Genomic DNA, 25,488 nt, shown 5'->3' on the forward strand with positions numbered 1-25,488 from the left:
CCTTCCCCTACCTTTGGTGCTAAATTGGCCGTTAAGATGCTAAAGATGCGGATTTCGGTGATTTACCAAGTGGGTCGTCCTTGTAGACCTTGAGAGAGGGGAAAGTCCCTTTTTAGTCCGAATTCTTAAAATAATTGTATCATTAAATATTTTTAATTTTAATTGGGAGACAAGGAAGTGTCTATTAGTTTGGAATGTCTTTTATTTTATGACTTTTTTTATTTATTCTTTAGTTATTAATTGAATATTTAAAAACTAACGATTAATTAATTTGAAATCTTTGATAAGCTTAATAACACTCTTATAGTGTTAGACAACGTGTGTTTTGGTAAGTTTTCCCCACCACAGGGTGATCATTGCCAATATCGGTGCTCCCCTCACCCACCACTGATCGCTGCACGCTCTCTTTTTTTTTCCGCGCTTTGATCTCAAGTTCGGTTTTAATCCTTCGCTTATTTCTCCGTTTGTATTTGCTTAATCGAGTGTTTTACTTTAGTAGTTTGTTATGTAAATGTGCTAAATACCGTTGTGATCAATAAGAAATCTAAGTAAAATGCTCGTGATCGGTGCCGGTAACTAGCATTTGTGCCGGTGTGCGTCTGTGTGAGTGCGCGTCGCATGAATTGTTTACAAAATTGCTTGTAAACTTAAAATTCGCTGAATAAGGGTATAAAATCTTAATAATATATACATATATATATTAGTTCTAACTCTATTTAATATTTCTAATATATTTTATTAAGATATTTAATTTGTTTTGTTTTTTTTTACATTTTTCTTTGCGTGTTTGTGTGTATTGGTGTATGCGTGCGAATGGCGTCCAATGGCGTCTCTAGCGAAAAGAACAGTTAGCTTGTGAGAGCATAATGAAGTACGTACAAACATATGTAAACAAAGAATGAGAATACGAACTTCATTATTATATAATTTATTTATAAATGAGAAGATCGTTTGCAGGTGAGTATTATATTTAATTTTTCTTATTCTATTACTGTTTATTCTATCTCTTCTTTATCTTTTTTCTTGTATCTTTTGTTTCTTACTGCTTAATATTATCTTCTATTTGTTTAAATTTCAAGAAACGGTGTTGCTTTCGTCACCTGAGCCCCAGCCACACCCAATCCCACGCGCCCCCCATTAACGGTAGTTTGCGGCAAATGCGGGAATCGGTTCAATGTTTGGCATTTAGTGTTTTGGATGCTTGGGGTTAAGTGGTTGTTGTGGGGTTAAGAGGCGGCAAACGTCCCTCCCTTCGTAAGCATCATTAGCCGCGTTTTTAAGCGGGCTATAGCCCCCTTACCACCTCCCCTCGCTTTTAGGGGGATTTTTTTTTTTAACCTCCCACTCCACCCACTCCCGTGAACGGCGAACGGTGTTGATTTTCACACAACGCAGCGTGAAATTAGAAATCAACAACGTGTCCTGTCACTGGCACCGCAACAACGACATATGTATGTATGTTTGTATGACTGTCTGTAGGGTTTTGGGGGGTCAAGGGTCAGGTGTCGCTATTTGCGAAAATCAGTTTCGTCTGCAGTTTCAACAGCTAGGCGGCTCGATTGCTGGATTGCTGCATTTTGCGGTTTTTGCATTTCGCATCCCGCCGTCTGCCGCTGACAGACCAAATTAAAATGTCCTGCTGCTATATCCTGGCCAAATGCCATTGGGCCACAGGCCTCTTCTCCTGTCTACGTGTCACTTAATGACCAATTTGCCAGATCCAGAGCCACGGACAGGCTCTCCCCCCCCCACTGCCAGCCAGAGCCAGTAATCTGAATCTGGCCGGGAAACATGAGACAGTAAGGGGCCTTGGTGGCGCCTCCAATACCCCATCACTTTCAGCAGCTGTCGCATTTTCCCGAGGCATCTATCACTTGACTTTCTCAGTGCCGCGCTATAAATCCTCAAATCTTCCAAAACAGCGTCTCTGATAAGCCAAAAAAAAAAAAAAATTCAAAAAACTGACAAGGACGCGAATTACAACATGTCGCGCAGTTTGTTTCAAATTTGAATAAATTTCAAATTCGTTAGAGAGTTTCCCAGGGCTGGTGGGATGGGAGGGGGGAGGTGGGCACAAAAGTTTCCGCTCGACAACAATTAACTTTTAAGTATGCCATTTCGCCAGATACCACAGATATGCGGATATCTTTGTATCTGTATCTGTAGAGTCGAAGAGCTGTATTCCACCCCAGGAGGGCGGGGGGCGGGTGGTGTTGTTCAAAAATAATTTCATGCAATTTATCATGTCACAATGGCAACGCGAAATTGAGACAGACTACCGTGAATGCTTTATAAACAAAATAAAGTTTATATTTTTTGTTTAAGTTTTAAAGTTTAGGGATTGGAAAATGTTTGAAACTTTAAAGTAAATATTAGTATAATTGTTTAAAGTAAAGTTTATTTAAAAATATTTTTTAAAATAACTAGAAAGGTATAGACTTTCTTGTGTTATAATTCTCAACTGAGAATTTGGTGATCTATTACCTTAAAGAAACGGCTTTTGAAGGCCTTAAGGACTCTTATTTTTAGGTTTTAGAAACTAAACTTCTATTCTTAGGCTTTTATGGGCCTTCTTACTAACTAAAACTAAGGAATTCTAGTCTATAGAGTCCTTATAAGCTTCTTTCAAACATTAGCTCTACTAAACCATTTCTCTCAGTGCTTTTTTTTGAAGACAAAGCACGTGCTATTTCCGCTACCGCTGCTGCCCCCCAGTGGCAACCATAACGAATTTTTGCATAAATGCCGTACCATAGAGGGTGGGTGGCTGGGGGTGGTGGTGCCTTCGTCACAGAAATTGTATGGAAAGACAGCTTGTTAATCGCCGGCCATTTATCTGGCTTAATGAAATTTGCAAGAAACTTTGAATCGAAGGACAGCACCATTATTATTAACCACAAGCTCCAAAAATGATCCTTAGTCCTTGCTTAGTCCTGTTTCTGATGTTATGTCAAGGATTCATGGACCAGGACACGTCACGTGCGCAATTAAATTGACGCGGACGGATTCTTGACGGATTCCCTTTGAGTTTCAAACACTTAACGGTTAAAGAGTCACCAGGGAGCGTTGGTGAGTTGGAGAGAGAGCTGCTGGTGAGACCGTTTTTAAAATTTTTTTTTGAAGTTATTGCATCAGTGTGGCCAATCTACTGAGATTCCTGGCCCCCCTCCCTGGTTGATGACATGTGTTTTCGAGAACTTTCGATCATTTGACGGGTCCAGTAGGCTCTGATTATATTCGATAATTTTTTTTCATTTTTTGATGACAGCCCGTGCCCCTGTCCCCACATCTCTGTCACTTCTAACGCAACTGCAGGACTGGCAGTATCGTTTCTCTTACTTGACTTGAAAAAAAAAAAACTAAACTTGACTAAATCTGTGAAAAAAAAGTGAAAGTTTTTTTTTATTTCAAAGCCTTTTGGCTTTTTGGAAAACTTTTGTGAAACCCAATTGGACACAACCAGGTGAGTTTCTTTTTGCAACATTTTAGACATTGATGCTACCATACGTCCTATACCTCCACGTCCTTTCCACGTGGTTCTCGTTCTCCGGCTTTTCCGGGCTTCGTGTCTGTGATGCCCCGGCATTTTCCGCTTTTCTGGCCACGCGTAACCGTAACTAAACATTTGCATTAGACGGGGCGGCACGGTGCGGCATCGTGTGGCATTGTGGTTGCAACAACCGCTAAACAGCGGCACACAGCATGACGTTTTGTAAATTTTTGGTCGTCCGTCCGGCTTAAAATAAATTTTGCGGCAAATCGCAAAATCAGAAAATCGTCCAAAACCCAAAGCCAAAAGCTCTATGGAATTGGCAATCGAGGCCGCAAATCGCGTTTTAAGCCCTTGGTGCGATTAGTTTAATTGCCATTTTAAAGCGAGAGGGGGATGGGGGGAGAGTGGCAGCAATGCAAATTTTAAAGCACGTGGTGGAAGAGGGGTATAAAGAGGAGGATGTAAAAAGAGGGAAAAATTGGTAGAAGAAGAGTTGGAAAAAGTGGTAGAAGAAGAGTTAGCAGAAGATGAGTTGGAAGAAAAGCTAGAAAAAGAGAGCGAAGAGTAAGAAGAGTTGGAAGAAAAGCTAGAAGAAGAGTCAAAAGAAAAGGAGAGAGAAGCGTGGCAGAAGAAGAAGAGCAGCATGAATTGAAGCTTTTTTTTGGGTGCAACAACAAGGAGAGTGAAAGGACAGAGACAGCAATTTGCATAGAGAGGTTAGGTTATAAAGAAGTTAGGTTATGGAGAGGTAAGGTTCTAGAGAGGTTAGGTTAGGTTGAGTCAGTGCGTCAACGAGTGTAAGTGTCCACAAGAGTTTGTTTGCTAGTGTGTGTGTGTGTGTGTTTTTGCCAGTGTATGTGTGGAAGAATGGAATGCAAAAGGGAACGCGAATGCAAACACTTAATGCGAAAATAAGGATTAACCAATGAAATTTATAAGAGCTCGCTGCTGGCCCAGACCGGTGAACGGTAAATTGAGTGCATAAATTGGCCAACTCATCCGGGTGTCCACCGGGGCAGTCTGGCAGTGTGGACGCATGGAAAGAGACAGAAACATAGAGAGAGAGAGAGAGAGAGAGAGAGAGAGGCCGAGCATAACCTATACGGACAGGGCAATCTATTTTGGATTAAATCAAATCGAAATAAACGATTTTTAATGGCCTCCCCCCTTACCCCCTTCTGTAGGGTTGTGTCTGCCCCGTGCTGCAACGTGCCTCGTGGTGCGGCACAGTGGCAAAAACGAGGTCATTAATTATTTCTTCAAAAGCAAAAGATAAGCCTGACCAGGAGGCTGACCATCCTCTGCCGGTGGATGGCCCAGGGCCAGGCAAAAATTAACCCCTGCCCTTTGTACTCTGTACTCCGTACTTCGTACTCTGTGTATCCTGGGCATCCTTTTTGGCGTTTTGTGTCATTAGCTTAAAACCGAGACCGAGGACCATGGTCAGTGGTAGGACCACAGCACACACACGCATTTTCCGGCCGGCATTTCAGTATCATTTCAGAGCGTTATCCTCGACGCCGGCCGCATGTGGCACCAGGAGATTAATTAATCTTTAAGGACTCATTGTGTGGTGTTTTTCCCATCCCCTTCCCCTCCCTCGAACATGAATCCTAAACGGAGACCACTCTCCTTCACTCATTAGGACATTCGGGTGGGCAGCATTTGCATGTCCAGCAGGACGAAATGAATTTATGGCTCTCGGTTTTAAAGATTTTTTTTTTATTTCTTATTTTTTTTTTTTATGAATATACAAGTTTCTTTTCTGAGGTAACTTGTATGTGTAACTATAATGTGCTTTTTATTTTAATAATATCTTAACTAATTTACTCGTCCTCGTGTCCGTCAATGAGACTACTTTGCTAAAAAATTATTCTATTTCCTAGGACATGGGGTTCAGATTGGGTATAAAGTCTAGCAGAGTGACTAATTATAATATTTAAATCCTATATTCTATGATTATTTATATCTTTACCTAAATATATCCATTTTTCCCTGTCCGCGTGTCCGTTTGTCCGCAAAATAGACTATCTTGGTAAATAATTATACTATATTTTAGCCTAAAGTCTAGCAGAGTGACTATTTATAATATTTATAACCTATATCCTATCATAGGTTAAATATTTGCTTAAATATAAAATATATATTTGCTTAAATTTATATATTAAATATTTATCTCTGTCCGCGTGTCCGCCAAATGGTATTTTTCTACGAAAACAAGTCTTATTTTTAAGGCTATCAAGTTGAGATTTGGTATTCAGTTTCTAGCAGAGCTACTGGCTATATATTGTATATATATATATATCCCTATGATTTGTAGCTCTTTTTAGCTTTTTATAGAGATTTTTATCTGTCCGCAAAATAGACTTTTTCTATGAAAACTAGTCTTATTTTTATGGTAAGGCTATCTAGTTTAGATTTTGTGTACAGTCTCTATTCTATATGTATATATCTTACTACATCTTTTTTCTTAACCTAGCTATAGCCTAATTTTAGCCTAAACTTTACTTATATTCAAGGCCATTGAGTTAAGACTTTTTCTATGAAAACTAGTCTTATTTTTATGGTAAGGCTATCTAGTTTAGATTTTGTGTACAGTCTCTATTCTATATGTATATATCTTACTACATCTTTTTTCTTAACCTAGCTATAGCCTAATTTTAGCCTAAACTTTTCTTATTTTCAAGGCCATTGAGTTAAGACTTGGCATACAGTCTCTGACAGATCCAAAAACTATATCCCTTATTCCATAGCTCTAGTTTTGATTAAATTTGAATCTTTTCCTTAGAAATTGTCGCATTCACCTGGCATTTATTTCGATTAGCCATCAAAGTAAGACAAATCTGTCTTAAAGCCAGAGGAAAGTTGAGGTTTGAAACTCCTGGTATCCCGGCATGCCATCCTGGGAATTTATACCTCCAGTATAAAATATTTATGGACGATTATTTGGTTAGATGCCACTAGCTACTAGCTACTATCTACTACGACAAAGTTATCCTTTGATGCGAATTCTCTTATTTATTAGCTGCCTTACGTGAATTATTTTCAACTCTTTCGGCTTTGACTTTGACTCTGGGCTTTGCCTTTTGTGGCAACCTGGGAATTGTTGTGGCACATCCTGACAGGGAATTCCACCTTAACCGAGATACTTTTTTTGGTGGGAAGGGGGGTGGTATAGATGGCAGTGCATTCTTTGGTTAGAAAGACAGAAAGAGGTGGCAATGGCTCCGTTTAATGGCCCAAACTTAGGGACATAAACAGCGGAAACTAGAACTGCCACAAGCTCACGTGTGGCAAGAGCGCTACGGCGGGCTGTTAAAATGATTAATGATGTGTGTGTGGCATGTACGTTAACGCCTTTCCCTCCCCGCATCCCCCTCGAAGCTTGAAGAAGTAACTCACCGGGACAGATGTTGTCATAAATAAAAAGAAGTTCAACGGAAGTATAAAGGAAGATGATGATGATGCTTTACGGTTTGCAGGTTAACTTTTTTTTGGGGGGGGGGGAAGGAGGTGGCACTGAAACAGTGGCAGACATACATGTAAATAAACATGTCCTTCCCAGCCACAGCCACTGCCACCCTAACAAAGTTATTTATTTATGCATGTGTGTGTGTGTGGGCGAGTCTGTTAGGGCCACATTAATGTCAAATCAGGCGCATAAATTGCGTAAAACGCTCAATTTATTTAACGAAGCATGCTCGACGGGGCGTGGCTGTGACAAGTGTATTTGGGCCAGTTAATAAATGTTGCCAATGCCCCCCTTTTATTATTCGCATTTTAAACTTTATACCTCAAGATTCTTCACATTCATATACATATTTTTACACATTTTTTATTTATTTTATTTTTTTTTTATTTGTTAGTAGTCATGCCGCGTTAAAGTGGCAATTGTTCAATTCACGGCACAAAAAGTGGCACGGCCCTCCTCGTGGGCAATTGCCATCAATCGATTTGGCTTATAGGAATAGTGACAGAGGCAATCACAGACCCATAGATTCAGATATGGCATCCACGAAAGGGGCTCATAAAAATTTTAAAACGCTTGACTGGTCTGTTGATGGGGTTTTCAGAGGTATGCGACTTGTCAGGTACCCTGTAAGACCATAAAAGATTAAATAAAAGATTAAAAAATGCCTAAAAAATTATTAATGCGAGATTAGAGTGAAAATTGTCATTATTTTCCTTTAATTTCCATTATTTTTCAAAATAAAGTCGAAGTACAAATGTAGATGTTTTATTTAGTTTTTGGTGAGAAGATCTTAGGTCTTGTATGTAAAATCTAGAAATTGCATTAAAAAAATATATATTTTTTAAAAGTAAAATCTAGTTTTTTAAGAAATAGTGACTTTGGCGGACAAACGGACACACGGACAGAGAAATATGGCTGTGAAACCCCAAAAAAAGACATACCATCACTATATATAAAATTTTGAGTTCGAGAGAAGTTTCTAATAATAAAAAGCCTACATCCTGATCTTCATAAAGATCAAAAAAGACTAGTTTTTTTTAAAAAATAGTCAAATTGGAGGACAGACGGAAACGCGGACAGGAGAACATGTCAATATCGAGCCAAAGATAGAGTCTATAGTCTCTATAGACAGACATGTCTTAATCCTTTTGTATAAAATCTAAAAAAAAGCATAAAAAAATATATATATTTAAAAAAATACATTTTTTCTTAAAAAAAAGGACTATTTTTCTAAGAAATAGTACAATTGGCGGACAAACAGACACGCGGACAGAGAAAAGTCTATAAAAGAAACCAAAAAAAAAGAGACTAACATCACTACAAGTAGACTTTCGAGATCCAAAGAAGGCTCATCTTCCGAGAAAGGATATGCATAAAGTAAGATATATATAAGATATCATCCTTAGATATGATTCTAGGGTATCTCTCTAGTCGTTTATTGACTCTCCCTTTGGAGATTTGCTTGTTTCGCGTTTTGTTTCGCTTTTGGCTTTCCAATTGCAGAGACGACGACGTGCCAGGACGATGCTGCCAGGATGCTGCTCGTCTTAGCGCAAGTGTATGTGTGTGTGTGTAGGTGTCAAGGGTGCTGTCCTGGCCCCCGCTCTAGTCCCTTTGGCCGGATTGCATATTTTGCTGCCTCACGAACATGAGCGCTCGTTAAACGGATGAGTTAAAAGTCAAAAGCCCTAAAGGATTTTATTTGAATTGCGGTCTGGGCCGCCGCCGTCGTTCGACATCTCTGTTGCGAAGCTCCAGTACACCACCCCTTCTTCTCTGTACTGTGTGTGTGTGTGTGTTGTGTTGTGTGCCATGTTTTATTTAAAGTTTATCTTTGCCGCCCTTTCTTTTTTTTTCTTTTTTTTTTTTTTGCCAACAAACCCAAGTCCACCCCCCATGCCCATCCAAGTGTTGGCCCTCTTTTCTTCACGCTAATTTCGCGCCAAGGCGGGCAGGCGGCGAGCGGGTGGGTGGTTGGGTGGTTCTGTAAAAAAATATGCGCAAAATAAAATGTTGGAAAAATATTTGAACGGATTTGGAGAACAAAAGGGTTGCCTTGCCGCCTGGTCCTGGTCGTGGTCCTGGTTCTGGTCCTTCTTGTTGTCGGCACGTCGCCGTTTCAAAGCCGTGTTGAAAAATATTTGAAATAATTGCAAAAATGTTTTCACAGCAACTGGAAGGGGGGTTATCATTTTTTGTATTTTTTTTTTAAGAAGGATATTGTCTTACAAGCTTGGCCATTCGGGGCACGTCCTTGCTGCAGAATCCTTTTAAACTGGAGCAGACACGCTTCGCATAATACCATCTAGATACGAAATATATACCTCTAGTTCTGAGAACAATCAGAGCTATGAGCTATAGGGTTTAAGGACAATTTATTTTTTAAGAATATTTTTTAATGACCTGGCTTTTGGCTAAAAACTATTATGGTTTATAGGCCTACCATAACTCTAAGTGTTTCCATTTTAGTCTTAACTCCCCACCTTATGGGAGTTTCCAAAGAGCTCTATTATACTCCATTATCTTTTATTTTCCAACAACTCTCTTTCAGAATTCTTAGTACTCTTTTTCCAGCTCATATTGTACTTAACCTATTTTCTAGAATAAGCCCTACAAATAGTACCTTTATCTCTGTAATTAATAATCTTTATAATTAATATTCTAACCATAATATTTAATCATTTATTTTAACAGCAATTTTTTGTAGAAATGTTAGCTTTTTATTTGAATTTTTTTGTTAATTATAAGCCTTATTTTGTAATAATCCGTCGCAGTGACCAAGATGACGGATCCGGCTATAGGATCCTCATCTCCGGACTGGGCATGTCTTATATCGGCTGGACGTATACCCAACTCGAGTAAGTACCCATAGATACCCACTCAGCAGAACTCGCTAATACTGACAAGCCATAGTAGATGTGGAACCGGAAGAGACTATAATACCTACGGATAACTTACCATCGGAACAGACATTGGCATCGGAACAGGCATTGGAACATGATACAATTGGCGAGGCGAATTTGGGGGCACAGATGTCCCCCTATGCCCCAGTTTTCTACCCGACCGGATCATACGCGGCGCAACTGTTGGCTCAAGAGCAGGCGGCCCAGTTGCATTCACGTATTCTGCCGCCACGTCACTTCGAGCCTGGAATGGATAGCATCTTCTATAGTACAGCAGTGGCGGCAGGATACAGCCCCCGGCCCAATCGTGAACAGCAACACCAACACCAACAGCATCGCCCGATCCCGGAGCCGGATAACGATCCGGAACCGAACCAGAACAGCTTCGGATTGGGTATGGGTCCCAGCACCAGTGGAATAGGCAGAGCAGCCACTGGCACTACTCTCATCGATCAGGACAATAGATTAGACTACAGACCACTTTCCCGGATGGGCCTACGCCCGATTCGTTCGCCCGGCCAGGAGCTGCGTTGCGCCGTGGAAGCAGCCGCCGGACTGCCGCCGGGAGCCATTGGCGCCGAAGTCGAGGCCATGGAAAGGGCCATGGAGCGGGAGCGCCAGGATTCGCCGGCCTCTGCCTGGGCTCCGTACTCGTATGCCAATCCTGTTGTGATTGTGGGCGACAATCTGAATGATCAACAGTCGCCGGAGTCACCGGACGCCACCTCAGGGAACTCGACAGATACCGCCACCGAGCAAGTAGCCAGCGGTGCTACCGATGATCTGCCAGGACATTCCAACATGTATGGCAACGCCAATGCTAATGACTTTCCGCCCTTCGATCTGTTTGCCGGGCAGCTGGACCATGTCGGAGTGCCACGCGACGACTACATAGCCACTCTGCGCAACTTGCTGATCCGCGCCAACGACATGCTGGCACCGCTGCTCCAGGGACCCTTCACCAACATGTCCCCCACCCAGATAGCCGCCTACACCGCTGCCATACTCGATACGCCACCATTGCATCCGAGTCTCTTCATGCCAGGGGTAAGTTTAAAGGAGTCACTGATCTTCTCTCTTCATCATCTTCTATCCCCTCCTCCATAGAATATGGCACGCTCTTGGGCAGGAGCCTCTGGTATTGATCTTCCGCCCTTTCATCCTCACAGCTTGACCCCACAGGACTTGGCCACGATTCTGGTAAGATTTTTGAGGTTTCTCACATGCAGTTAACCTTATAAAGTACCTGATCCTTAATCCGCCACCGAATCCCTTTCAGGCTCTGCCCAAAGGAGTCGATGTGGGCACCCAGACTGACTTCCGCTGCGTATGCATGAACCTCCCCGCCGGACAGGGCCCTGGAGCCGCCGGACTGGGCTTAGGAGGAAATCCTCTGCAGGCTGGACAGCCGACTGCCGGACCACACGTACCCGGAGTCCACTATTCCTACGACATGAACTTGAATGCATCGCGCCTAGGGACACCAGTTGGAACGCCTGGCAGCCCGATGGCCACACCGGCCGCCTTCGCCACCGGATCACCAATTCCACAGGCCAACAATGGACCTACGACACATGGCTCGCTCGGATTTTGGGGCAGACCCTTGCGTGAGTATAGTTTTGAGTTTCTGGAGAGAATTGGAGGTTAAGTTTTCCGGCTTTTTCTTTCGCAGCCATGGCCATGCATCCGCATCAGGTGGGCACCCCGACACCGCCTCCGTTTCATACGACGCATCCGCATGCCGCCTTTCCACATCCGGGACCACATGCCCAAATGGCCTACCCGCAGGTCGCAACACATCCGCACCAGCTGGGCGGGGCCGTACGTTATCAGGAGACGGGCGCAGGACGCTATGGCTACCGCGTGGGACACTTTAGTCCGGCGCCTCCTTGTCGCTACGGAGCCATCGGCAACGGACGTACTACCAGCCGTCCTGCCAGCAACCTGACAACCTCTACCATCTCTGTGCTCCGATCCATCGGAGCGGGAGCTCAGGTAGCAGACCAACAACCTTCGCCCCTCATCCAACAGATGACCCAGCAGCGCCTGGACGAGATCGAACAGGAGCTGGAGATGCAACTGCGATTGGACTTGCAGCAGAACAGCGATGCCGGCAGCAGCACGGATGCAAGCAACAGTGGAACCGGAACTGGACGAACTGCATCCCCCGCCGTCAAGGAGCCAGTTTCGCGCAACAAGAAGCCTCAGGATTTAGCCAACAATGATCTCAGCGCCCGTTCAGTGGTCGGCGAAGAAGGAAACTCGACTGAAGACGGTGGCGAAGGCGACATAGAAGACGGGGAAGGCACAGAGACCGAGTCCAGCTCGTCCAGTGCCAGTGAGCAGTCCATTGTACGCCATGGCTATCGCTCGGAGGCGGCAAACGACGACCAGGACCAGGACCAGGATCAGGAGAGCGAGGAAACTAGCGACAGCAGCTTCGAGGAGGAGGAGGAGGAGGCGGAATCGCAATCCGAGTCTGAAGACGGAGTCGACGAGGACGAATCGGTATCGGAATCTGAATCCGAGTCCGAATCCGCATACGACGAGGAGGATGAGGACGAATCCACCTCCGGAGAGGAAGAGGACACCACCGAGCCCAACACCGAGAATGCGGAATCCGAGGGATTTGACACCGAACGTCGCCCAAATCCGGCAACAAGCGGATCCTCCGTCCAGGGCTCCCCCTCTGTGGTGATGCCACAGTCGCCGCAACGTCGCTTCTGCTTCGGACAGGTTCAGTTCCTGGGCTACACTCTGCAGGAGAATACCATCCAGACTGGGCCGAGTCCCCGACTGCCGCACGCCTTTGGCGCCGCCTACTTGGAGCATGGAGGCCCCCAGACGCCCAGAGAGCACTTGCCGTGCGCCCAGGTGATGCCCCACATCTTGCCAGCCAGTTTCGTGACCATGCCGACGATGGTCGAGGAGATCGGCCATTTGGGAGGACCGGTGACAGTGCCCAGCGTAGCCAGAGGAGTAGCCAGAGGAGCTACACCGCCGACCGGAGGATCGGACAGCCAGACCACCACCAGCTCGTCCACTTCCTCGTCCAGTCGCTCGGCATCGTCGCAGTCGCTGCTCAACGGGCCCAGCACCTCTCAGCACATTCACACTCCCGGGCCGGACTTCAATCCTCCACCCCTGCCCGATCCGGCCAGTAACTTCCTGCGCGCCGCGGCCGCTGCCGCGACTCCACCGCCACCACCGCCGCAGATGTTCTCGCTGCTGCAGGAGCGTCCCATAGCCCCCATCCTGTTCGATGTCGGAGGCAGTCGCAGTCCCGCCGTCGGACCCCCCCATGTCGTCATCCAGAACGTGAACGGAAACCTGGGCCTGTTGAACGCCGCCCCCGTGAATGGTCATGGAGCCGGACTTGGCTCACCCAATCGGCACCTGGGGATGGCCTTCAATGCCGGCGCTCCGTTGAGTCCCCAGTCCCTGCTGCCGCCCCACATGCGAGCCGCACCCGTCAACCACCACGTGAACATAAATACCCTAAACATCAACGTGAACCACTATGTCGGCCCTGTGAGCCATATGAACCACCATGGCCTGGGAATGGGCATGGGCATGGGCATGGCCGTTGGCATGGGCGTAGGGGTAGGCGTAGGCGTAGGCGTAGGTATGGGCGGGACGCATATGGTGCCTGTGCCGTTGTCGGTGATCGCTGCCAATCGCCTCCAGCAGGCGGGCGTTCCCCCGAATCTAATACCTCAGCCGCCATCGCCACCTAGATGCTATACTTCTGCCTTGAACCGCAGCCACTCTCCGAATTCGGGCCAGAATCTTGCCCACAACCACAACCAGAACCTGAGCCAGGTTTTAACTCAAAATCTGAACCAAGCATTGAATCATAACATCAATCATGTCCTGAATCATAACGTGAACCAAGCACTGCATTCAACCCTGAACCCGATCCTAGTTCCCAGACTGAATATCAATCACACTGTGCCTGGTGTCCTGGAAGTGCCAACCCTCAATGGAAATGGACCGCAGCTGGTAGAAGTTCCACTTGAAGAGGCCCAGTCGAACGAAGCAGGAGGTGAACTTGGTGACGCTCCGAGACCTACATCTGGACCTACACCTGAACCTACAACTGGACCTACACCGGAATCTACACCTGAATCTACACCTGGAGCTACACCTGAACCCACACCTGAAGCAGCTATTCCGTCCTCGCCAGCCAGCTTGGCGACCCAAGCAGCTCAGGTGGTGGCAGCCACTTTTGGTGCTTCCATTCCGCGTACTGATGCAGAGACGAAGACCACTCCATCCTATGCATCCATGTTGCAGTAGACATCCTAACTTGGTACTTTCTGTTGGATTGGAACTCTATACTTTCCTGCCAACATTGGCCATAGAAGCATGCACTTCCCCCCAACCACAACCCTATAAAATACACCTCACAAACATATACTCCTCCACAATCACACACACACCTCTTACACACACCCCTCACACACACCTCACACCCCAAAACCCCAATAAAATCCACCCACACCAAACCCTCACCCACCAAACCCCAATTGGTTGTTTCACGTTTTTCCAGGACTTTAAAGTTGGGGCACAGTGGTTGCATGATGATTCCTTTCAAAAATCAAGGGGGTTTAAAAGTAAGTTATATCTTGGAAGTACAGTGCCAGGTTTCACTCTAAAAGCCTTTCAAGATCTCTTACCTTTTGGGACTTGGGCTGGAACCACAGTGCCCCTGGTCGGTCGGTCATTCCATATTCATATAACGATGTGCGAATTGCAAATCGCGGCATTAACTTTGTCTGCTTTGCAATTTCCTTAAATTTTTGAGTAAGGAACCCTCATTCTCATCCTCATCCGTATCCGTAGAAGAAATGTGTTTACGGCGTGGAATTCTCAAGTGGCCAGTGCGAGGTCCTCTTCCTCCACGTTGCAGCCTTTTGTGGCAGGAGGAGGCTGTCTGGTGGCAGGGACATACCCTTTGAACTTTGTGTGCGTTTCTGTGACCTCGAGCCGAACTAATCGGGCTAATCTTTTACGCTGCCTGCATTCTAAAGCATGCTTAAGGGGGTAACCCCATCCGGTAAGAAGGGGTTATTCCATGAATTATATTCCCTGCCTCTCTCCACTCATTTTTTTTCGTTCATGTGTGAGCTTTTTGTAATTAAATGAAAGTCGTGGAAAGTTAAACATAGAGAAGGTTAAAGACTGATTATTAACATGGAAGTAAGGTAGAGTTCCCAGCCAGAGACCACTGTATACTCTGGCATTGCTTTATTTGTTAAATACCCATAGTTTGACCAGAAATTTAACGCTTCCCTGAACCTCAACCGCATTGGCTACATTTTTAATCTACAATTAACCACAGCTGCGGTACCATTTGAACCACCGGGCTCTGAGCTCCAGAGAGCCTCTGACCCTGCCAGCAAAGGGGGCCAGTATCAATATTGATTCTATTAATTATAAAAACATTAAGTGCCAGCCAACAAATGTAATTTAAACGCATTAAACAATTGCATTGGCGGAGTAATGGCGGAAAAATGTATAAACCCCTTTCCAGTCAAGTCCAGCCAATTCAATCCCAATCGTTGGACTCTACGGCCTGTCCGCGTGTCCGTTTGTCCGCCTGTCCGCTTGTCCGTTTGTCCGTTGCTGATGCGCCGCGATAAGCACGTTTTCAATTCACACACAAAAAGGGAGAGACCCGACGGACAGGTGGGTCACTGGGATTGGCCAAGAGAGAGAGGTGAGGGGAGGAGAGGTGATCGGATTGTCGCACATTAATGACGAAATTATTGTTTCAATTGCTTTCAACCGTTGTCAATGCAAATTTTATGCAAATACTTTTCGCCGCCAGTCGTTCCTTTCTCTCTTAAATGCCATTGTGGCCAATAAGTCAATAATAATTACTGGCCCACCCGGCCAACAACTGTCCATTGTCCAATGTCCCGGGTGGGGCTACTCTGACTCCTACTTTTTTGTCGCATCCGTGTGACCATTTTGAAATAGGCGTTAATTACTTTTATCGGCCCGAAAGGGCACAAAACAAACAAAAATAATAACAAAAAGCGAAACTGCAACAGGAACGTAACGTTTAGCGCCCACGGACCATAAATTCGTGTCGTTCCCTCGGCGTGAATATTTATTTATAAACAATTATTATGGCCGCCACTGGCTGGCGCATAAATTAAGCCAATCCCGGGCTCAATTGTTATGCAAAATGATATTCAACAGCCGTTGAATAGGCTTCCCTTCAAGTAGCTAGCCTATTTTTTAAATCAGTTTGAGATCAAAGGAGGGCCGAGCTGTTTTTTAGGTTAGCTTTCTAAATGACACAAAGCAGTGTCAAGCAGGGCAAAGCAGTGCTTTAAACATGCTTAAACATGCATCTGCTTAAAGATTCGAGTGTTACAAATGTATAAATAAGATTATATTTAATATTTTCCTTCATAAAACACAAGTAAGTAGAAAAATCTATGCCAGTAGTATGGCGATACCCTTTTTTTTGCCACAAGTTCCACCTCTGGCATGTCCTTTTTTTAATCCTGGTCTCCCCTGCATGGGTCATATAATATAATTAATGCTATGAATTACTTGAGAGCTCCAGAGTTCCCCTCTTTTTTTTTTTTGGGGGGGCAGGACATCCCGATGCGAAGCCACAGACACCTCCTGCTCCTGCGTTTCAATGGAGAGACTGTTGCTGGACTATCCTCTGGGTCCTGCGTTTTTGGGGGGATAACTCCAACACGTTGCTGCTTGGTCAGCCACATGCACTTAATTGCTTTATGAGGCGGTCACTCGCTTGTTATAGACTTCAATTTGATTTTTGTGCGAGGCGCGCAAGGATGTCCTTACTGTCCTTACTGGCTATCCACGATGTGTGGCACGAAACGAGGCACTGGGGATCAATTATTTTGGAAGCTGGCTATAACCTCTTGCTTCTGCCCGGAGGCGAGAGACGTCGGAGGCGGAGCCGTTGACCCCAAACGATATTTTAAATGCAGATTGTTGCGGCATCCCGAAAAAGTTTTTTAATCATACCAATGGCCCATAGATGATGCCACTTACTAATGATAATTGTGATGAGAATCGCGCCAACGAACACGTCAGCAGTGTTCAACTTTTTAATGTCAGTTGTGTGCACTTTCTTTTTTTTTTTTCCTAAGGTGCGAAAAGAAATTGAGCCTTTGTACATAGTCCTTTCTAGCAGCCAAGAGGCAGCATCGGTAATACCCTTGAGTTACCCTCGTCAGGTGCGGAAAACTTTGCAGGATGCTGGAGTTTTGTAATGGCTTTTTGTTTGCGACTCACGCACACAAATCATAGCCTCAATGCAACCCTTACTTTGGAAAAGCAAAAAAAAAAAAAACAAACAGGGAATAAGAGTTTCTGGACTATCTGATACCCGGTACTGGGTCTGGAAACCCTTAGATCCCTAGTCTTAGTCCTAGATTCGTATATACCCTTTGTAAGCTATGAGTGTGAGCTATGGATGTGAGAAAAAAAAAATAAGGAGAAAGTTTCCATGGCGAAAGTCTTTTGATACAAGTTTTCCTTTTTTTCCGCCAACATGCCACCTGCCCACACATGAGCCCGCCCTCCATCTCAAGGATAAGTAAGCCTGGAATGCGCTTCGAGCACTCTATAACTGACCAGTGTCCAGGACAACGAACTGGACATTCAACATTCTGAATGATATTAAAATTTTTGCACATCATTTGATTTGATTTGTGGAATGCCAAACGAGAGAGACACTTTTTTTTATGAGAAACCATTGCCATGGTAAGGGATTTCCTTGAAAAGTGTACTCCCCTTCCTCACATCATCACATTTTCTTCAATATTGGATACATGGTATTTCCATTTTGGCACTTAAGTCGGTTGAAAGTCAATTATAATCAACGCCATCATGTCTGCATCCCCCAATAGAAGTAAAAGAAGACAATTACGAAAGCAAAAGGCAAAGGGTTTCCTTTACTTTCCTTTCCCGTAAAGGATTAAATAGCATCCCATGTATGAGTTAACTTATGCAAAAGTGTTTTCAAGTCTTTTTGGCTGATTGCCAGGCCAGGCTATGGCTTCAGGCTTCCGTCAGAGGCTTAGCCAGGATACTGGGAGTGGTGGTTTTGGAGGTTTGGATGTTGGTGGAGGAAGCACTTTATTCTTTATACAGAGACATCTCTCATTACCGTCCATAAATATGCCACAGAAAGTGCCAGTTTTCGCACTAACCATCAACGACAAAAAAGTGGGGATGCAGATGCAGATGTCCCACCGATATCCACCGCAAGCTTAATTGCTTTACTCGGCCAGGACTCGGCAGGACGTTTCTTCTCTCTGGATCGGTAGTGTAGTGTAGCATTTTGGGTTCTTATCGCGACGGGACAAAAAACCATCAAGTGCTTCAACTGCAAGTCCTGCCAGATTCAGATTTCAGTTTGTGTGTGTTTCTGTTGCGGTCTGTGGCACGCAAATTATATGCAAACGAGCTTAATATCCGGCCAAACAGGACCAAACACACACAGGTCCCTGGTGCAGGAGCAGGAGCATGTCCTCTCTCAGACCCTGTCCTGGTTTCCACGCATATAACTCACTGGCAGAGAGGCCAGGCCCCCTTACCCATAACTAGTTACTCTCCACATCCTGCAACTCATCCAACTGATAATTTCCCTGCACTCCGCTGATAACAACATTTAATTTAATGCCCGAGGTCAGCAATATTCCATTTATTATTGGATTAAATTCGGCAGCAAAGTTTTTTGCTCCTCCATGGGATGCAGAAGCGGATGCCGATGCGGATGCGGATGTGGATGTGGATGAGGGCTGTCCACTATCAGTGTGGCAGGATAAGCGGCCAGTCCTTCAGCTCGCAAATTTGTGTGTGGCAGGATCTCAACGAGCCGGATAGCCTGGGCTTTTCCTCTATATATTCCTTTTTTTTCTTCTTTTTGTTTTTTTGAGTTGTGAGAGTGTGTGTGGATGTGTGGGTGTATTTTTATGTGGCACACACTTGTCGCACTTGTCGTCGTTGTCCCAGCAGCCTGCCTGCCTGATGTCCTGGCTGGCTCTGGTACGTTGTCCTGCCTTGCGACTAGACGACAGGAAATGTATTTACCATTTTTTATGTATCTGTATCGCTTGTTCTCTTTTTTTTTTTTGGCTGGCCCATGAAATTTGCATGACTCGCTGACTGGAAGCCAGGACCTGGCCAGGACCTGGACAAAATGCCCATAAGGGATTAGCTGGATGGATTCATATACATATATATTTTTTTTTTCTCGCTCGGCCAGAATTTGTTGGGAAACTCATTTAAGCCAAGTTATGTTTATGTAGAGAGGTATGTATGTAAATTGTTTTGGATGTACGGATGAGGATGATGCTTTTTTTTCCAATGAAACTTAATTGTTTTAGATGCAAAGTCATCAGGACTCACATCGCAGGACTCCCAGCAAACAAACAACATAACGGAAGGAAGTATCTCACTCGAATCTCAGTCAACCATAAAGCCCAGCACACACGATGAATTTATGCATGAAATTGTCGACGCCCGCGTCCTGTGCTACGCCCACGTCCATGTCCACGTATACGCCCACGCCCCTGATGGATGGATCCTTGGTGGAGCTTTTCGGGATGTCTGTGGCCTATCGAAAGGAAATTGAAACAAAACCTCATTGCAAACACACACAGAATACCATAAAGGGATGGTAAGGGGAATGGCTTCTGTTGCAGTCAGACATCGCAAAATTTCAACTTCCTGATGCGATTGTGACTGTGATTGTGTGTGTGTATGGGTGTGTGTGTGTGTCCCATTCACAGGACACTTTTTGCCGAGCTGATAACAGTCCTTCCTCCTTCTCTCTCCCCCCCCCCAAAAACTCCCGGCAGCTTCTGCTATTGTGTCACATGTAGAATGCGGGTGCCAGGATTCATTTCTCTGCCGGGTGTGTGTCCTGTCTGCTCTGTCATGTCCTGTTTGCCTTGTTTGCCAACCGAAACCCCAACTGCTGCTACGTAAATAGAGCATAAATGGTTAATTCAATCATCTTTTTCGTTCAACAAGACGAATTACAGCGTTTACCATTAAATTTCAACAAAAAGCCCATCACTTTAAGGCTCAAGAGCCCCTAAAGGGCCTACCTATCAACCTGTATATGACCTATGATGGTCCTATGGTGGGAAAAATCAATATGGATGGGGCCAGCTAATTGAGCCATTGAACCCATTGGAATTCCTGGCAACTGCAGGAGCATCGGTAGCCCGCACTTGGCTGCTCCATTCAAGCAAATCGCATTAGGACTCATTTGTTTTGGCAGATGCATCCTGGCCGAAAGTTTCCGGCAGCCAACAATGGTTTGGATTCTGGTATTATGCCCTGGACTAGAACAAATGGTAGTTGAAGTTTTTCCAAAAATAGAGAAGACTTTGAAGGCTTTAAGTTGGTAAAAAGGAGCTTCAAAAATATAGATTTGTGAAAATATTTTAAAAGAAAAGTAAGAAGAAGCCTCTACCTAGTTTTCCCAAGAAGTTAGTACCGGGTATCATGTAGTCTATAGAGTCACCTAGTTCCAGGACCTAGGAAACCCTTCAATAGAGAAGCATCAGCTAAGCGAGACTCTCTTTTCCTAGTTTTTGGACGCATCTGGTTGGAAACCTCACCCAAACCCTAACCGGTCATACGTGGTGGGTGTCCTGATTGTATCAGCCTACCCAGGATACGGGGTCCAGCATCTTCATCACACGTTGCGCCCACAAAAAGTTTGCTCCTTGCCGGTGCTGGTTGTGAGACCGCCGACCCCCCCCCCCCCCCCCCCCCCCCCCCTGAAGGAGGCAAAGTTTCCAAACAAAAGTCTCAAATTTGTTCCAATGTAAACTGTCGCTTGGCTGGGCGCTTATCAACAATTGGCCAAGACGGCGTACGATGGTTGGTAAAAAAGGGTAACCTCCTACAAGGAAGTAAAATAAGGAAGCCCCAACCCTGCCTGGCCAAGCCCTTCCTCAAGGATGGAATAGTTTTAAGCTGCTTAACAGCTTCTTTGCATGTGCCGGCTTGGAAAGTTTGCGAAAGGACGTTTTGGCAACTTGATTTAGTGCTCTCTGACCTCAGTTTAAATATAAACAGCCGCGTGTTACCCCGCCACTCAAAGGACTCGGCCAGTAAGAAGGACTCGAGTGTCTTGGGGCTGAAAAGTTTTTGCAGCTTTCGGGGCTGGAAAGTAAAGACATAAATGGGATTATGATCTTATCACGAATCCGCATCCCTGGCCCCAGACATTAAAGCAACACCTTCGACTCTGGCGGGGTCCTGTTTTGGTCCTGTTGGTCCTGTGGCGACTGCAACTGCTTGGACAAACAAGTTTGCGGCGCAGCTTTGTCAAAGATTTATTCCTTGAGGTTAAGGCCTGGCCTGGCTAAGGAGCATCCTTCTGCAACGACTTAATATGGAAAATTTTAAGTACACTTTCCTGGCGCCTCAAGGGTGATGGCGGTGGCGATGGCAGGAGGCAATCTTTAATTAAGAGCGGATTAGTTTGGACATGGGTTCGATCCAACTCAGACAGAGTGGACCCACTTCCAATCTTTGCTCTTTTTTGGTTTTCCTCTGATTTGCATCTGCGGTTTTTGCAACCACCAGGCCAGCTGGCAACAGCATCAGGCATCGGCTTGGGCTTCGGCTTCATTAGTTGGATGAAGCCTTCGACACCCTCCCCCATCCATCCTCCAAGATAGCTTCCCAGACTGTGTGAGTGGGCCATTAAAATTTAATGTCTAGTATCTAGATACCCCGATTAGCTGTCAGAAGTTGTTCAATTTAATTTCACGCTCGCTCTCGACCTGACGACGCCACCGCCACCGCCACGCCATCGTCTTAATGTTCAACTTGCCAATTTTTTTTTTTTTTATACTACCACTGCCCCGACTACTTGCAACCAACCAACCAACCACTGACAGATAGATAGATACTCCGTATCTCTGCCAGTTTCCAGTTTCGACTTTTTAATGGCTTTGGGAAATTGCACGCGCCGTTTACGCGCTCGTTAGACCAGCTACATAGAAGCTACACAGAATCTAGAAATGTGCCCATCGACATTTCGTATAACATTATGGTTATTGATAAACCCTGGGCTGGGTGGGTGGAGGGGAAGCCCGTTAGGAAGAAGCAGTCAATGGGCCAGACGAGGTCATGCAATTAACCCGCCAGGCAACTCTCAAGAAAATAAATGTGACTCACAATCAGCGAGATTTAAAGTTCAATGGAAATAAAAGGATATTTTATAGTCTTCTATTTCAAAAGTAGGCTTGTACTTATGTTCATTTAATGCTTACACTTCTTAAAAGCCTTTAAGAAGACTTGGGAGTGTCGGAAACATATAGAAATCTTAAATATCATAAAAAAGAATGATAGATGAACTCTACAAAAGGCTTTTTCTTCTGACGGATAAAGTGTCTGCAATTCCTTATTAATTCTATATATATAGAACCTCTGTACATCTACATATACCATATATCATTTCATAAATAGTAGCTCCAGGAATGTAGGAAACATGCAGAAGTTTTTAAAAAAATCTAGGGAAATGCATTTTTATATAGCCTTGTCCGTCTGTCCGCTAGTTTGTCCGCATATTATTACCATTTGTACAGTACCTATGATTAACAAAATTAGTCTTAAGAATATAAAACATATTCAGAAACCCCATCATGTTTAATAAAGACTGACAAAGTCTTATGCATGAAGACAAGTCTCTTGTCCGTCTGTCCGTTAGAGTGTCCTCACGATCCATATCCTTGCTTATTATTATTCTCATTCACAGTAGTCTGTAAGAAACATACATAATGTGAATTAAGGTTAGAAATATCCAGCAATTTGCAATACCTTTGAATCAAATATTGAAAAGGCAACTCTATACAGGCTTGTTTGCCTGTCCGCTAGTTTCTCCGCAAATACACATAATTTTTACACCTCCAATGAGCTAGATTCTAGAAAGTAGTTTGTAGAATATACATAGTATTAGGAAAACCCCATTGGGTTTAATAAAAAGAATCGTGCCTATATACCCCATGCCCTTCTGCCCCCAGACTGAAACTAGAGAGCTGTAACCTTTCTATAAGTTAGAAAAGTTTCTTAAATTCAGGCCTCACTTAAAGCATCCTCCGATATAATACAGTCATGAGCTCCTCGGCGACTCTTGTAAACCTTTATTGCTTTTTTACAATTCTAATTATGCAGCCGCCGAATTACAAAACGCGACAACAGTCAGGCCAACAGCCAGAATGATTATGGCGAAGAGCACTTGGCATAATTAAGATGGAAGGAACCAGAGGGGGCTGGAGTTGGAAGCGAAACTGTAACAGGACAGGACAGGACACGGACGAGACAGGACATGTGTGTTGGCTGAGATTGTGTTCCCCCAGCATGCATAAAAAATAAGCGACAAGCGACAGCGGCGGCATTTTAAAAACTTTCACAAAATTAAGACGAGCAACCACCCCGAACCCGGGGCAAGTCTTTAGAATTCCAAAAACCCCATCCACCCATCCATTTTCGACTGACTATTCCTTGCTCCGGTACCTCCCCCCCCCCGCCCCGCCCGACCAGGTCCCATTTCGAGCTCATGTTAATCAGGTTATGATAATTATTTGTAACAAATTGTTACCAACTCCTCGGAGCGAGTGGGGGGGGGGGGTTGCAATTAAAAATGTGGAAAGTGCTCGGTGCGTTCAAATCGGTGGAAAAGTTTTATGGAAATGACAAGGCAGCGGCAGCGACATTTTCATTTAGACAATTAAAATTTAAAGTGGCGTTAAATTATACAGGCATTAACATTTTCCATAGGATCCATAGCCAGAGTCAGAGTTAGAGTTAGAGCCAAACGAGCCGTGTCCAAGCTCCCAGAGAGAATGGCTATCCCCTCAATTATTCAGATGGTTCAAAAAACTTGTATACCTCAGTCGGTTGGGGCACCCCAATAGAGACCCCTCCCCCTCCTTAGAACTCACTTGCCACATCGCGTGTCACTTTGTCAGGTTGCCAACTTCTGCTTAGTTGGGAAGTTGTAAGTTTGGCCAACTCACAGAGCCTTATCTGTCAAAATAAGGTATGGAACTGAAATGAACTCGACTTTTCACTATCTTTCGTTTGCACTCAAAGCCAAACCGCAAGATAGTTTTCTTTTTTTGTGGGGGGGGGGGAAGGGGCGGTATACTGGTTATAATGGTATACTACCGGTAAGCATAAGTTACAGGCAGGTGCCCCGATAAAAGTTTTGAGTTGACAATTAAGAAATTAAGTTGCCACTTAGGCAAGCTGTCAGTGTCAGTTTGACAAGCAGTCACCGAAATCCGGATACGGATACGAACGTAGGATGGTTAACTACATATATAATACGTATAGATGTCGGGCCCAGGGGCTGAACTACTCTTCTATTGGGTAAGAGTTTATTGAGTTCTTCAAGGGGTTTGCTTAAAGAACTACTAGAACTAGAACTAGAGGAAAGAAAAAAAGCAAGATTCTTTCAAAGAAACATTTATTACAGTGACGAAGGCATTTCAAAAGTCTGAAATTATATATTTTATTAAAAAAGCAAAGAAAACAAGCAACCTCTTACCTTTTAAAAACCCTTAAGACCCTAAAAACCTATCCAGAATCTCTTAAATAGAGTAGTTAGTAAAAAATACTTCTTGATAAGTATGAATACCAGTGACGAATGGACTTAGTAAATACAAAATTCTCCATCATCTTTATAATAACGATATAGACATCATCTTTTAATAATGAAAACCAGTTACAAGGTTCTTTAAAGTTAAAGATAGACCTTCAGAATCTTCAATTTCCTTACAAATTTCAAAGCTTTCGTCACTGAAATCATTAAATAAGCATACCGACTAAGAGTATCTATACTTCGTGAGACTGATTAAGTTTTCCAGGATCCAGCTTGCATTATCAACAGACTAACACCTTGCCGAGTTGTGTATTCCACCACCCAACTTGCCGCCACCTTCGACACTTCCTTCCTCACCTCCCAAAAACTTGCTACCTGGAGGTGGCACTTGCCACTGATCCATGCGTGAGTGCTACCTGATATCTGTTCCTGTTGCCGCTTTCAGCTATAAATGCCACTCATAATTAAATCAAATGTTTGTCTGCCTTCTTGGAAACTTTTCCGGCTTTTCCTTCCCCCCACCCTCCACTCTCCTACATCCTTCACCCTCCGCCCTCGGTTGCTCTTTTGCGTGAAGCTTAAACATTAATTTCCCGCCCACCAGTCAGTATAATATAGTTGTTGTTACTTTATCATGGGACCAAGGTAAATATAGAATGGCAAAGTTTCTCCCCAGGGTGAGCTTTTCATATGCCAGTCGCTCCCCGTCCCTTAATTATTCCTCTGCCATATATAGTTTTTGAGTTCTAATGAGCCTTTGTATCCGAGTATCAGCGAGACCAAGCCACCAAATGTCTTCATACATGTGTCTAAATGTATCTGCATCCCCCCGACTCTGTATCTGCGGCTCCATATTGCTATTCACTGGCGTGTTTGGCTGCGTTTGGCATGCCAGAAGGATATTAGTCACACATAGACCCTGCCACATAGGGGTTGGGGGCAGAGGCAGACAGATGGGGATACATTCGGCACAACAGCATCATTTAGT

The 25,488-nt window shown here is 44.5% G+C and overlaps 1 protein-coding gene across 2 annotated transcripts; it reads left to right on the plus strand.

Annotated features, from left to right (window-relative positions):
* Window positions 1-426: 426 nt before the first annotated feature.
* On the plus strand, window positions 427-14,382 carry LOC108119608 (uncharacterized). 2 transcript variants are annotated; one of them, XM_070276321.1, is made up of 7 exons: window positions 427-667; window positions 837-957; window positions 9,740-9,823; window positions 9,882-10,915; window positions 10,976-11,068; window positions 11,148-11,475; window positions 11,541-14,382. In XM_070276321.1, exons 2-7 carry the CDS (start codon window positions 939-941, stop codon window positions 14,165-14,167), a joined length of 4,185 nt encoding a protein of 1,394 aa, XP_070132422.1. In that variant the 5' UTR covers window positions 427-667; window positions 837-938; the 3' UTR covers window positions 14,168-14,382. The 2 variants fall into 2 exon arrangements, with proteins under 2 accessions (XP_070132422.1, XP_017088355.2); XM_017232866.3 differs by lacking the exons at window positions 427-667; window positions 837-957 and adding an exon at window positions 3,313-3,463.
* The last annotated feature ends 11,106 nt before the right edge of the window (window positions 14,383-25,488 follow it).

This window comes from Drosophila bipectinata, chromosome XR (assembly GCF_030179905.1).
Source record: "Drosophila bipectinata strain 14024-0381.07 chromosome XR, DbipHiC1v2, whole genome shotgun sequence".
NCBI classification, from domain to species: Eukaryota; Metazoa; Arthropoda; class Insecta; order Diptera; family Drosophilidae; genus Drosophila; species Drosophila bipectinata.

Excerpts from the sequence above, each read along its gene's own strand:
- LOC108119608 (XM_070276321.1), top strand. Across the intron at positions 10,916-10,975 it reads CGAGTCTCTTCATGCCAGGG|AATATGGCACGCTCTTGGGC; the intron begins GTAAGTTTAAAG and ends CCTCCTCCATAG. Across the intron at positions 11,476-11,540 it reads ATTTTGGGGCAGACCCTTGC|CCATGGCCATGCATCCGCAT; the intron begins GTGAGTATAGTT and ends TTTCTTTCGCAG.